General features: G+C 38.4%; 1 protein-coding gene and 1 long non-coding RNA gene across 3 annotated transcripts in view; one reads left to right on the top strand and one right to left on the bottom strand.

Moving 5' to 3' along the window:
- The window catches only part of LOC116669280, an 85,674-nt gene that overhangs the window by 64,481 nt on the left and 5,720 nt on the right, over nt 1-15,473 (top strand). For both annotated transcript variants that reach the window (XR_004326638.1, XR_004326637.1), the window contains one exon: nt 1,564-1,659. This is a non-coding gene — a long non-coding RNA (uncharacterized LOC116669280). The remainder of the gene's footprint in view (nt 1-1,563; nt 1,660-15,473) is intronic.
- ANKFN1 (ankyrin repeat and fibronectin type III domain containing 1) overlaps nt 1-15,473 on the bottom strand; it is a 289,687-nt gene that overhangs the window by 57,380 nt on the left and 216,834 nt on the right. Inside the window, exons 8-10 of the mRNA XM_032498452.1 lie at nt 13,894-13,991; nt 9,491-9,581; nt 3,987-4,094 (exon numbers count right to left, since the gene is read on the bottom strand). Coding sequence (XP_032354343.1) covers nt 3,987-4,094; nt 9,491-9,581; nt 13,894-13,991 — 297 coding nt within the window. The remainder of the gene's footprint in view (nt 1-3,986; nt 4,095-9,490; nt 9,582-13,893; nt 13,992-15,473) is intronic.

Genomic DNA, 15,473 nt, shown 5'->3' on the forward strand with positions numbered 1-15,473 from the left:
TATGTGTCTGATTATATGAGAGAAAGTTGATACAACTGGAGGATAGCTTGGGGGTTAATTAATTGTAACCATATAGAAAAATTTAAAAGTTGAGTTTTATCTATTGGGAAAACAAGTTATCCAGGAAAGAGAAATAATCGTAGAATTTATGTGATCATTATAATGTGAGGAGCAAATAGTGATCTTAGTAAATTACAGTATCAGTATATTTGGAGGATGAGGGGGTAGGGGTTGTTTGTGCATATAAGAGGGTGGAGGGATAAAAAAGAGAAATCATCTTCATTAAGTGAGATAACTGTAATTAAAAAAAATCATGAATTAGCTTATAGTCCATTATTTAGAGATACGGAGAAAATATCAAAAGAATTGAGCCTTTGGGGAATAGAAAATGGAGGATGGGAGAAAATGCTTTTCCTTTAATAACAAAGCTCTTCTTAGTGCTTTACTTATTTTGAGTCAGTCAGCCCTCAAATGGCTGACAGGTTTATATAATTCTTACCTACACTTTACAGGTGAGAAAGAAGGTAGGCAACTTGCTCAAGGTTACACAGCTAGTAAATGTCCAGCCTGGATTTGAACCCATATAGTCTGGCTTCAGAGTATGGTCATCACATACAACTTAATTAAAAATGAAGATTAAACTAAAAAAATTCAACTAGAAAAAAGAGAAAAAAATGCTACGACTATTTGGGAAAGGGGCCCATGAAAATGTCAAATATTTCAGGTCTCCATTCTAGACACGTGGTAGAACTGCACTTCTTGGAGCTCTTGTGGTGGGGGACAAACATGGCCAGTTTTGCCATGAGTTTTGAGTGTAAATGACATAAGTAAAGTTTTGTCCAGTGAGACCTTCAAGAGTTTTAAATATTTCTACAAAGAGGATCATGACAAGCCAGAAGAACAGCCCTCAGCTCACCTGTGATAGCCATATAATGTGGGAGAAATTAATGTTTGGGGGGTCATTTGGATACTGCAGCATAATATAGCCCACGTTGACTGATACAAGGTCTAAACTTATTTACTTTTCTCCTAAGAACCACTGTGGCTTCTGTCTCTGCTTAGTTCAGAGCTCTGGAGCAGTGGTTAATTTTCTGGACTCTGAATGTAGTAGGTCTTCAGCTTTTAAGTGCTTGGAGTTTAGGGAGTTTATTTTATTCATACTGGTATGCCTAGCACCTGACACATAGTGGGCAGTGTTTCGGTTAATGTTTGCCAGTTGAAAAATTGAATGATAATTGAAATTCACTCATGTAGGGGATGTTTTAGTGAACACAGGTGGCTTCTTTCTAATTCATTATGTATGTCAGGGCATTAACCCTGTTAACAATAAAGGCTGCTCAACATCCCCATTGACTTTTCATCCCAGTACTGAACATGTAGATTAGCTGTGGCTGGTCTTTAGCCCAGAATACAGAAAGTAATGTGGATTTTGGTATCTCCCATGTAGGGCTTTGGTGGGAGAAAGAGTATTTTAGTATTACTTCTGCATTTAGAATATGCTGTGTATTTATTGAGAGCTCCAGGCTCATTACAATGGAGTTAATGATTACACTTTAATTCTAGCGTATATAAAGTGCTGAGGATGGACATCACCCCATTCTTCATTTGGAAGAACAATGGAAAAAAAATAAACTAGAGTTTGCACAGTGCTTGTGCCAGGTGAGTTTAATCCATTATTTAATTCTTATAGCAATCCTGAAAGATAGCTATTACTGTGCTGATTTTTTTCTGATGGGGAAGTTATGGCTTAGAAAGGTTAAATGTTTTTCTCAAGGATACACAGCAAGTGTAGAACTGGGATTTGAAGTAATTGTTTTATCTAATTATAAAATTTGTAAACCACATAGAATCACAATGTAGTTGAGTATTTTAAATAACAGCTTTGTAGTTTTCTGTGTGCAATACCTAATTATCCTTCATTTATCCTTTTAGACTTAGACATGTTAAATCACCTTAGAAGGTCATTTCTTTTATGCTGGCATATTAGGGGTCAGTGTTCCACAGTGTGCCTTGGAACACTAATTCTGTGAAAAATGTTTTACAATGGCCAAATAAGTTTGGAAAATGCTTGCTTAACCAAATTCAAAATGTCTCTTTTTTAGAGTCTTTAATATTTTAGTGTCTATTTTACATTTCCAAGAGAGGGGATGTAGAATGCGACAATTTCCATATTTACTTGACGAGAGACCCTTTTTCAGCTGAGCATCTTACAGAACCACTCTTCTTTGGAACACACTTTGGGTGCTGTTTAAATGTCCAAAGTACATTTTAAGGTGAAATATTCCTCCCTTTTGGGAAGTCTTACCTTATGCCTTACTTACATCTTTCTGATATTGTATGTATATTTACATCCCTATGAGGGGAAAACATGTACATGATAAAAGTTGAATGAAAACCATGGAAATAATTGGCCTGTCTAGACAATCATTTCTTGACTAATGGAATGTAATCCAATGTAATGGGGGAAAACATCTAAATTGTCAGATAATGTAAAAAAGAATCCATTCTCATGAGTAGTTTAAGCTTTACCCCTCTGATAAAGACCAAGCGAAAGCCGACTTATGAATTGCAAAGAATAATCTCTCCAGTTGCTTTATTCCTTTCGCCTGCCATGCAGGAACCAATGGCAGGGGAATGATGGAGAGGCAGAAGAAGAGAAAGGAGCCTAGATAATCCTGGCCTGGTTAAATGGGCCCTTGGTAGCTGAGAACTGAGTGTACTTTGGTCAGTGTGGAATGTTGAAGGCTCTGGTCTGGGTAAAGTTTCCCTAGAGATCCGAGAATAAAATCTCACTTCAGTTTCCTTCTCCAGCCTCTTCCATGCATATTTACATCTCCTAGTGAACCACTCATTAGGAGAACATTATTTTCTTGCAAATACGCACCCTCATTTATAGCTATAGCCAGCATTTCTGAAGGGCTCTGTTGCTATACCTCTACAGAAGTTGGGAACAACTTTTTGCTAATGCTAAGTATGACTTCTTTATACCTAGTCAAAATTCATTTAGCATCTCTTAGTTTCAACCATAGATTTCTTACCTAGCTAGTCCAGCGGTGCCCTGAATCTGGAGAGTACAATGCAGTTAGAGATCTGATGGGTGAAGGGGCATGAAAAATGAAAACTTTATGGAACTTTAATTCTCCAAATAAAACTAAGTGCCTGCTTCACAAATCATTACACAGATCAGAAACCTGACCCTGACCCATTTGAACAGCCCAAGTAGAAAATAATCTTTTTAAAGCTTCTCAGAGATTTTCTGGGTGTAGTTGGCAAGGTCTAGAGAAGGCATATTCTCCTTCCACCTGGGCAGTAGTACAGGGGAAGATTCAAATTCAGGGTGAGCATGAAATTCAGTGCCCAATCCTGATATAAGAGGAGGAGACAAAAATGAGGTGTGGCAGAAAGACTGGACTTGGAGACACAAAACCTAGGTTGGTATCTTGATTCTGTCTCTGCCTGGCATTGTGACCTTGGTCAAGTCACTTAGCCTCAGTGATAATTGCCAAAATGAGGATTAAAAAGAGATAGTGGGTGTGAAATTGAGTGTAAACTTTATTATAAATATACACAAAAGTTTAATATTGTTGTTGCTGTTATAATTGGTCAAGTTTCCTCAGGGATGCTCAGAATTTTACTTGCAGGTAAAAAGTTTGAAGGTGAATATCCCAAAGACCCAGCACACTGAGAAATTTTGTAAAGGGACAATTCAAAGGGAAGGGAATCAGTGGTCACCGATATTTACTTGTGCTTGTTTTCAAACTGTTCTTAAGGAGAGAGGGTGAGAGAGGAAGGGAAGAAAGGGAGAGGGAAGTCTCTTCTGAAGGGTTAAAGCAAGATAGTGCTGTAAAGTGATTCCAGATGTACAAATATTAATATCTCTCTCCCTCCCTGATGAATGAGAAGGTATGACCCAGTTAGGAAACTGCTAAAATTACCGGCGCCACCGAGACCTCAGTCGATGGCCCAGCGCAGATTTTTATCCTTACCCCGGCAACTATAATGCTGATGAAGGGCTCGGACCTGCTGCAGCAGACCTTCCAGAACTTCACTCTGTCCCTTGTGTCTGGGTGCTCTGTCGTCATAGTCTTTCCAGTCTATTGAACAAAAGAAACAAACAAGGGTAAAATTTTCAAGTAGGAGAGGCCTCTTCCCTGCCCTGCCTTAGGAGCCGAATTTTGCTCATATTACCCACAGGCTCTGTGCATGAGCACCCAGCACTTGCACAACTAGCAGGCATTGCCAAGGGTTTGGAAGCTGCCATCGTTCAGGCCCTGTGCAAAACAGTAATTGTGGTTGGTTTCTTGTATTGGGCAGTTTTAGGGCAAGAGAAAATGGTACTTGGAAGCCAAAAGAAAATGGGGAATTGGGGAGTCCAGTTATCCCTCCCTCAGCTCCTTACCCTCCTGTTCAGCATCCGTGTCCTAATCAGTTCCCCTGCCACCTCTCCACTCAGCACACCAGGTCTCAACTGGATTTCCACGGTAAGAAAGAAGGGAGTGGGAATGTGCAGACTAGATGAAATCCACAGTCCCAATGCTTTTATTGTAGGTTTCACACTTTTGGCCAAATTGACATTTCTTTCCAAGGAAAGAGCCCATGTCAGATGCCAAGAAATGGAAATCTACATTTTGCTCTAATGAATGTCTGCTTTGGTTAGCTGGCACAGCAACTCCTGCACATACTCTGAGCCACCAACCACCCTGTCTGCTCAGTCTCTAAATATACAGTATTAGCTTACATGGCAAATTTAAATTGCAATACCCACTGAGATTTTTCTCCCCCTTCTATTTTCATTCCATTTGGCTATAATGATATCAAGAGTAATAACCCGTATGGGACTAATGTCAAGATTATAATTCTGCTGTCTCCAACTCTGGATTTTTCTTTCTGCAGGTCAGTCATTTCATAGTCCATCCCTTCTTCCCTCTATTTTCTTTTCCCTGGTTTTACTTTCTGGATCTTTCAAAAGCAACAACTTAAAGTGCTTCATGGTTGAAATGCTTTCTCTAAAAATGCTAGACATTCTTTTCTAGAAAAGCCAGTTAGTTCATGAGTATATCTGAGGTTTAAATTCTAACTGAACAAGTTTCAAATTCCCTCCCCCTAGAGTTCTTTTAAAAGATGGAGTCTCCCTTGTTTAGAAACTTAAGCAGATACCATGATAGTTAAAGTTTGGTAAAAGCATTTCATGTTGGTCCATCCAAGGCCAGGTGGTGCAGCACAGTTAGAACGCAGGTTCTGGAGTCAGATAAACCTGGGTATGAACCCTGCCTCTTTTGATTCCTAGCTCAGTGTCTGTAAGGCAGGTTACACTGACAGGGCTTCTACTCCCTAGTTTTAAAAAGGAACACAGTATCTATCTTGCAGGATTTTCGTGAGGATTAAATGAGAGATGTATTAGTTATCTAGCACAGTGTCCCATGGCAAGTGGTATGTAAGTAATAACTTAAAAAGAAGGGAATTCATTGATGGGAAGTTAAGTCCCTGAGTGGTGAGTATGGAAACGTCATTTCTTACCCTATCAGATGGTCCCCTTTGAAGAGGAAGGCCTCAGAGATTCTAATCCTTCCTCCTTCCCACCTTGTGCCCTTCATCTTACCTCTCGGAAGGCTGAGGCCTGGGGATAACTGTTCCAGTTCTAAACTACTTGGCTTGTTGATGGCCTAGCCGGGACTATCGCATAGTCTCATGATCCTCCTTATAGTGCTCATTTCCTTATGCCATGGACCTGTTTTTGTTTTTGTTTTCTTTTGGGAAGGAGGGTCAGAGTTTGGTTGGAGTCTGTGTGGTGTGGCTTAGTTGTGGTCAGCGCTGGAGACAGGGAATTGGCATAGGTGCTTTCTGTAGACTCTGTTCCTTGTTGGCAGAACTTACTTAATTTCTCTTTGCCTCAGGTTTCTTCTCTGTAAAGTGAGTTTTTGCAGTCTCTTTTTAAAGTTATGTGAGGTTTCAAAGAAGTAATGTAAGTAAAGCATCATTCTGGGCATGTTGGAGATGCTGGTTAAATGTTGGTGAGGCACTGTGACTAGAAGCATGATGGTGTTCAGGTAGGATGGGCTCGGAAAGAACTTTTATTGGGAAATTTGGAAATGTTTGAGGAAATGAACTCCGAGTGACCCTTGGATTATCGATAGTGTCCCTGGTATTGGCACAGTGAGAACAAACATTGCTCTCATGAATTCCTAAAGGCCATTATGAGTTTGTTCTCTTAGTTGGGTGAATGTATCTGAAGTACTCATGACAAATGAGCAACAAAGTCTTGCTTGAGTAAGACTCCTGGGTGGCTGAATTCCTAAGTGGCCCTGAACATGCTGATACGTTCTAATGAGTGTTAATACTGCTGTCAATGCAGGGGGAGACAAAATGGACCTGGCTCTTTTAGCTGAGCCGTATTACATCAGAGGCAGGTTGAGCTGATGACTTTATGATACATTAGAAAATTGCTAATGCTAAATTGCAGCCTAAGTGAGCACTGGACATGATGCCAAGGTTTTTGGAAAGAATGAGTTTTTCTCATAGATGTTTGAAAGGCTCTGACGACTAAATAAAATAGGAGACTTTAGGGATGAGGGAGAAAATTGAAAATATATTAAGAAATCAGGAACCTGACAGGAATATACTTAGTGTGGTAGGAAAAGAGCAGATTGTGCCACATAATACAGTTCACTGTTCTGGTAATGAGACACTTCAGTTGCAACACAATGCAGAGCTTACTTTCACTGGAGATATCAGGGCTTTCCTGATCGTAACTCAGACAAGCCTGTCTGGGTCCTTTTCTCTTATTATGTACCATACCATATAACATAAGTCTATAAAAACACATTAAGGCCTTTTGTAAAAATAAAAAAAATTTTATAGCTTACTGGAACATATTACCAAATTTCCAATTACTCTGTCATGCTAGAATACATTGTCCTCTAGTAAATATCTGAATACTGATATATCTTACATCACAATGTCATGCTGTTTATAAATAGAACCAGAATGTTTTAATATTGTTCTATCCAAGTGATACGGCATGTCTGCAGCAACTGTAATGACGTTTGGATTTCAGCTCTTTGCCAGATACCCCTACTAGTCAGCTGTGCTGTTTTAGAAAGTGTTGCCATTTACTGTGTTAATTACCAAATAATAGGTGACTCTTCCCCGTCTTGGACAACTGTTCTTTTCATTATAGAGAGAGCTCTTCAAATGGGCTGTGAGGGAGAGTGTCTGAACAGAATTGGAAGTCTGTAGAACTGGGACATCTGATGTTTATAAGTAACTGCATCCATATGCAGATCAGAATTTGCATGGGGTACCCATTTGGAGTGTGTTTCCCTGCCCCACCCTCAGGTCTTCTGGTCTACTGAGACTAGCCTTTTCTTTGGTTTGTTTTTTTTCCCTTCTTCTTCATTTCTGTCCCTTCTATCCCTCCATCTTTAAAAATACATACCCCTCCCCCCACCTCGTGGAATGAGATTGGTTCCCTTAGTATCTTAATCTTACAGTATTCCTAGTATTTGTTTCTGCTAAGTCTTCAGTAAGAAAGATGTCCAAGTAAGACTGGAATAGTTAAATCATCAAGTGCTAGGGGACTCAGGAGTCTCAGAGATCTCTGATATCAGTGGTCCAAGGGTCTGTATGGCCTGATTTAACTCTATGAATCCAGCGGAGGTGGCAGGCAGGGATGGTTGGCTGACACTTAGTCTGCTTGACTGTCTGATTGTGCTGCATAATACAGTTCACCAGTAGGCCCCTAGTTACCCCAGCAGAGTCTTGACTAGCTCAGGCTTGAATCGTGGCTCAGCCATGTACAGAGTTGTGACCCTGGGTAAGGCAACGTACTTTCTGAAGCTCAATTTCCTTATTAATAGAGGAGGACAGCATAGTGTTAAGAACAAGAGACATAGAGTTTGGACCTGACTTCAATGCTTGTTAATTTTTGTTGTTGGGCTGCATATATGTATATATGCATGTGCCTCTGTATTAATAGTTCCCTAGTCAGTAACGGATTAAGTGAGCTGATCCGTGTAAAGTTCTTAGACTAACATGTAGCATATAATGAGTCTTATAAATGTTAGCTCTGATGCTGATAGTGATGCAGGTGATCATGATGTTGCTTGTCCACAAAGTGGGAACAATGATGAATGACTGTTGTCAGGATTAAGTGAGACACTGAATGTGAAAACCCATAATGCACCACCTGATACAAGGTTGGTCCTGGGTAAAGGGATGTTATAATACTTAGAAAAGTAATACATAAATATATATAAAAAAGGAAACTAAAGAGACCATAAACTCATAACCCAGATAGCCAGTTAAATTTTAAGAGTTAGATGCAGACACACCCACCTGATAGTCAAACTCTGTTTAAATGTTATATGAAAAAACTGTTATTTGTGTATATAAAACTCATACTGTAAGAATGTCTTCCATACAATGAATGTTTTTTTAAACATCATTTTTAGTGGTTGTATTTTAGTGGTTGTATTTTGTACAGTCTGGATCTGTATATATCATACTTTATCCACTAAGTTAATATTAGATATTTGTTCCCCCACCACGTACATTTCACTGTATCAGTATACTGCTGCAGTGCACGTACTTGTTCATGATTGTGTGTCTACATCAGTTTCTTTAGGTTAGATTACCAGGTATGTAATTATGGGACTAAAAAGAAATGAATGTTCTTACAGCATTCCTACTGTATCAGCAGCAGTTGATACAGTAGGACAAACTGTTCCACAAAGGATGGAGCAGTTTGCACCTTCACAGGAAGCATGATACCTGTTTAAATGATCACATTAGTGAAGATTTTAAAATTAATATATAATTCAGTGCAATAGGTTCATTATGCAGAAAAATCTATCATGTTTGTGTGTGGAGATGTTTCTTCTGGTTAATAATTACCAGAATTACCTGCAATAGAGAGTACATCAGCCATAAATTATTAATCTTCAAATAATTAGAAGTGGCCTGCTGAGTTTTTCAGCCACTATTACAAATATAGATTTTATTTGTGGCAGAGTATAGCAGAGTGCCTGTTAGTAAGAAAGGTTTTCTTCCGACAGAATGTAAGATTTTTGGTGAGGAAGGGGAGGTGAGAGCTAAAATGGACTGCATATACTCTGGGCCAGCCAGTCCCACTGTGCCACTTCATTACATCCCGACAGAAGCCCTGTGAATGGTATGACTGGGCCCATTCTACAGATGTTGAATCAAGACTCGGAGAGTTTAAGTAAATTTTGAAGGCCACACAGCTAATAAAAGGGATAATGGGTATCAAACTCAGTCTTGCTGGTTCCAAATTCCCTTTTCTTTCATTCCACTGAGTTGCCTCCCAGGGGAACATTTCTGCAGAGGAATCGTTCATTATGTGGCCAGATGCTACTCTGAGGAGGTCTTGTTAGTCCCAAGCAGTGGGGAGAGGGAATGGCAGTGGCATCCTGAGGATGGAATTGGAGATGGAGCCTGGCCAGGCTTGAGAGAGGTCACAGCCACCACCTACTAGAAGGAGAGGCACATGCTGGTGTCGTGGTCTGAGCAGGTCCCCATCCTTTCATGTTATAAGCCGAGACTTGAACAAAATACTGTTGGCCCTGCAAAGTATCAAAATAGAGAGAATGATGCATTGGGAATTTAATGACTTTTACTCTAGGAGCTTTACCCTGTGTCTGGTGAACTCATCCATCCCTTGGAAATGAACTACTCCACCACCCATACGTTAGCTTTCTAGTTTTCCTTGACTGTTATGTTTACACGTGATAATAAACATTTGGGGTGCCCTCTCCATTTCTTTGTGCTTTTTTTCAAAATTAGAATATCATAGTTGCTTTTCCTGACCTCCCCCAGTTATACACTAATTTTTAAGTCATAGTTCTGTAAGCTTTACCAAAACCAGTGATTTCTCACCCTTACCTCTTTCTCCTTGTTTTCCCCTCCCCAGTGCCAACCACGATCACCTTTTTTTAGCTGATCAACTTGCTTTATATAATTGACAAGTTATAATGAACACCTTTTCAGATTAGTATTTAAAGGCCTTCTTCATTCTTTTAATGGCTTGATAGCACTTCACTTTGCATAAATACAGTCATTTATTTAACTGATCCCTCACTGGTAGACATTTAGATTGTTTCCACATTGTTTCCTGGCACAATAAGTAATTTTATGCTGCAATAAATATCCTTTACTCAGTTATTCAAACATTTTAAAAATTAATTCTTTGATGTTACTTCAGTTTTAAAACCATTATTAAAACAATGGTTTATATGCTTTAATGTCTTACAGCATTAAGAATTAAGGAGTTGTGGCTGTATGTAGGTTCTTCAAAAAAAAAAAAAAAAAAAAAAAAAAAAGAAGAAGAAGAAGACTAGAACTGCCATATGACCCAACAGTTCCACTTTTGGGTATTTATCCAAAGAAAATGAAAACACTAATTTGAAAAGATATTATCTACCCTAGTGTCCATACAGCATTATTTACAATAGGCAATATATGGAAGCAACCTAAGTGTCCATCAACAGATGAATGGATAAAGAAGATGTGAGATATATATTTTATATATATATATATATATATAAATGGATTATATATAATATATAATGGATTATTATTCAGCCATTAAAAAAAGTGAAATTTTGCCACTTGCAATAACCAGAGGGTATTTTATGCTTAGTGAAATAAGTCAGCTTATTGAAAAATACTGTAATAAGATAAATACCGTATGATATCACTTATATGTAGAATCTAAAAAATAAAACAAACAAGTGAACATAACGAAAAAGAAATAAATTCACAGATACAGAGAACAAACTAGTGGTTACCAGTGGGAAGGGAAAGGGGAGAGGGGCAAGATAGGGGAAGAGGATTAAGAGGTACAAACCACTAGGTATAAAATAAATTAGACATAAGGATGTAAAGTACAACACAAGGAATATAGTCAATATTTTATAATAACTTTAAATGGAGTGTAATCTATAAAAATATAGATTCACTACATTCTACACCCGAAGCTAAAAACATTGTAAATAAATAAGCTTCAATTAAAAAAAAGAATTAAGGAGGGTTTTTTTTTGTTTGTTTGCTTATGATATTTTAAAATGTTTTATGTTTTTTTTTTAAATTGAAGTATTGTCAGTTACGATGTATCAGTTTCTGGTGTGCAGCACAACATCCCAGTCATTCATATACATACATATTTTCGTTTTCATATTCTTTTTCATTAAAGGTTGTTACAAGATAATGAATATAGTGTCCTGTGCTATACAGAAGAAATTTATTTTTAAATCTATTTTTATATATAGTGGCTAACATTTGCAAATCTCAAACTCCCAAATTTATCCCTTCCCCGCCCTCTCTCCCCCAGTAACCATGAGATTGCTTACTATGTGAACCTGTTTCTGCTTTGTAGAGTTCCTTAGTATCCCCTTTTTTTCAGATTCCACATATGAGTGATAACATATGGTATTTTTCTTTCTCTTTCTGGCTTACTTCATCTAGAATGAAGAGCTCTAGGTCCATTTATGTTGCTGCAAATGGCATTATTTTATTCTTTTTACGGCTGAGTAGTATTCTAGTGTATAAATATATCACAACTTCTTTATCTAGTCATCTATTGATGGACATTTAGGTTGTTTCCATGTCTTGGCTACTGTAAATAGTGCTGCTATGAACGTTAGGGTGCATGTATCCTTTCAAATTAGTGTTCCCTCCAGATATATACCCAGGAGTGGGATTGCTGGATCATATGTTAAGTCTATTTTTAGTTTTTTGAGGACTCTCCATTACTGTTTTCCATAATGGCTGCACCAAACTACACTCCCACCAGCAGTGTAAGAGGGTTCCCTTTTCTCCACACCCTCTCTAGCATTTATTGTTCATGGACTTTTTAATGATGGCCATCTGACTGGTGTGAAGTGATACCTCATTGTAGTTTTGATTTGCATTTCTCTGATAATTAGCAACATTAAGCATTTTTTCATGTGCATGTTGGTCATCTGTATGTTTTCATTGGAGAATTGCTTGTTTAGGTCTTCTGCCCCTTTTTGGGTTGGGTTGTGTTTTTTTTGTTGTTGTTATTAAGTTGGATAAGCTGTTTATATATTCTGGAAATTAAACCTTTCTCAGTTGCATTATTTGCAAATATTTTATTCCATTCTGTAGATTGTTGTTTTGTTTTCTTTGCTGTGCAAAAGCTTGTAAGTTTAATTAGACCCCATTTGTTTATTTTTGCTTTTATGTCTATTGCCTGGGTAGACTGCCCTAGGAGAACATTGCTAAGATTTATGTCAAAATGTTTTGCCTGTGTTTTCTTCTAGGAGGTTTATCTGTATAGTTTTATATTTTTGCTTTGAGGAATTTTTTTTCTGATGAACCCAAAGGAGCATTTTAGAAGTCAGCACTTTCAAAGCATTGCTTGCAAAATGGTGTTTGAAGTTAAAAAAAAATGCAATCTGTGGAGTCTTTCCTCAGGATTTAATAATATTGGCTTTACCATATTATAAACTTCATTTTCATAACTTTAAAGATGGGTTTCTGTGCACCTCAAGGTTATGGAGATTCTGTAGAAGTGTAAATCTACTTCTAGGCTTTTATGTGATTAGGATAATGTCTGTGTTGCTCTCATTGGACAACCAAGTGGAAAAACTTAATCCCTATAAAAATTAGTTCAAATATTAGAGAAACTCTCTATGGAGAGTTTTCCTTTTTTATCACCATATCACTTTTTCTTTTAAGCAGTGGAAATTCCTTAGGGTTCTCTCTGGCCGTCTTCCATCATGTGAGCTATAGGGTTGGGAATCAGTCTTCTGTCGATAGCATCTCTGGGGGCCACCCACTCAGGGGTTTGTTTGTTCTGCTAATCCACAGTTTTGGCCCCTGGTGTAGACGTGTAAGTAAGACTAAAAGTTAAGATTCTGTGGTGGTGACCGAACCACCAAGAATTTTATTGGAATAAGCTGGTTCAAACTTGAAGAGATACAACTAATGCAGCTTTTTAATGCTGGGTTTCAGGAGTATGCTTTACAGATAACTGTTTTAATTGCCTGATCTTTTAGAAGAACAACAATAAAATTCTCCTGTACCTCTCACATATGAAGGCCTTAAAATATTAATTATTTGAATTGGATAAAGATACAGGTTTGAGTTAAGCTTACTTAAAATGTTTTTCAATTAAAAAAAGATTTTGATGATCCAGTTTTGTTACATTTAATTGTTTAAGGAAATATAGGGTTTGTTCAAGTGTGAAATGATTTGCTCTTTGTCTTTATTTCTTGCATTTTATATGCTCATATGGTTTATAGTTCTACAAATAATGAACATTTAAGTTTAGATTGGTTAAACAAATAAGCATGGTTTGTTCCAGTTTTTCATTTACAGTTTAAATTGGTTCAGGTTACTGAGAAATGGAGCACCACCATATATAGTTTCTTTTTTGTGAAAGGATATTTAGACAGTTTTTTTTTTTAATCAAGGGAAAAGGATTTCTCTCAGGAAATTGTGTGATTCCAATTGATGACTGATCTCAACCGAAGCTGTGGGGGTGAGGGTTAGATCGGGCTATTATTTTTACTGTCAGACAGGGAGTCAGAATTGGATCTCTTAGAGCCTTTGATCCCCTCCGAAGATTAGACTGTGATCCAGAAAGCAGCAGCTTTCAAGGCTTGCATGAGGCCAGTCTTTTTCTGATCTCTGTAGAACATGGCAGCTTACAAAGTGGTTCATGCTGTCTGCTCACTCCTTTGTGGGGTTCAGATTATGGATACCAGACATATCACACTTAACGAGTGGCAGTTGTTGCCAGAGGACTGGGCGTTGGCTGTTGCTTCCAGAGTAGGCATTTGCTACCAATATCCCAGCACAAACATCAGGGGCAGGGGAATGGGAAGTCTAATGGAAGGATTTGGTGTTTACCGTTGTAAGTCCTGTGATTATGCACCTCAGGGTCTGCAGGTTTTCCATGATGATTTCTCCAGCCAAAGGACAAAAGTCTTTAGACATGCTCCATTCCACTGGATAGAAGGGGGAGAGGGGAGAAGGGAGGGAGGAAAAGAGAAAGAGAGAATAGTCATCTATCAAGAAACATCACAGAAACTCCAGCATACAGTCTCTCTCAGAAGCAGTAAGTTTACCCGCTTTTCCCTGTATTGGCACATCTGACAATTCTTGGGATGACAAGTCAGTTTCCAAGTTCACAATTGTTTTTTAAAACGAGCAGAGAAAAGGTAATCATTCAACAGTAATTAATACCTTAAATATACATACGTGTGTGTGTGTATATATATATATACACACACACACATACACACATACAGACATACATGCTCAGGCACACTACATATAAAAATTAATTATATATAGAATATAAATTAATTATTGCATGTGAGAAGTGAAGGGTTCATTAGGATGTTACCTTCTGTTTGTTCCCCATATCTGGTTTCTGTTTCACCAATTTACTGAGGGTTCTACTTCAAGATCCCAGGGACATTCTCCTCCCAGATGAAGAAGCCTCCTTTCATTTCCTTCGACATAATTTGACTCCTTTTGGAATCACTCTCTTCCTGGAATCACTGCTCCCTTGGGTTTCCTTCTCCTCCCTGACACCATCTTCCAGGCCTTTTCATTGGCTTCTTTTCAGCTAGAGAATTTGGGATTTGTGGCTGACCTCTTCAGTGCTCCCCCATAACTGACATCCCCAAAGTGGGTATTCATTCGCAGTTAAATCTAATACCCAGATTGTAACACCCCATCTTACTGTGAGACCATGCTCTTTCATAACATTTTCCGTTGGTTGGAAAAAAACATGGTCAAGAAAGATAAATTGTGTATCATCAGTAAAAAGTGTCTTAAGTGACAGTTTACACATGGCAGGATTTGAAGCAATCCTAAATGAAGCAGGAGTTTAAGTCACATGGAAGACAAGGCCTGCATATTTCTAAACCTCATGATGACAAGCTATAGATCTTAAGATTTAAATTATATTCTCTGTGACACTTACATACCTCAGAATTAAGCCAAACCATCTCTAAATCCTGCTGTTCCCCTAGAGTCACACAATCCCTCTGCTTTCGAGTTGCTGCCCCTGCATTCTCTGCTTCTCTTCATTATGCTCCTGGGAATCTAGCTTGCTCTGCTCACTCTCTTGACATTGCTCCCCTAAAATCCCTAGTCCTTTGATCATCCACAGCAGTCTCTTCTCGGGCAAGTCTCGCCCACTTTGGCCTCCCCTGCTTTTTGCAACCGTCTTTCCCCTTGGTTTCCGCTGCACCCTCTCTTCTGCTTCTCCTAGCTCCTGCTCCCCTCTTTTCAGGCTCTCCCTGGTTCATCGTTTTCTTTTTCCTTTGATGTGATATTCCTTGAGGGTTTGGCTCTTTTTTTATTCCACATGCTTGCCCCGGGTAGTGACCTTATCCACTTTTATGGCTCCAGGTATGACTCTTAAAACTGTAATTCTAGGTCTAGCTTCTCTCTGGAGCTCTAACTTCCTTCTGTAA

Source organism: Camelus ferus, chromosome 16, assembly GCF_009834535.1.
Source record: "Camelus ferus isolate YT-003-E chromosome 16, BCGSAC_Cfer_1.0, whole genome shotgun sequence".
NCBI classification, from domain to species: Eukaryota; Metazoa; Chordata; class Mammalia; order Artiodactyla; family Camelidae; genus Camelus; species Camelus ferus.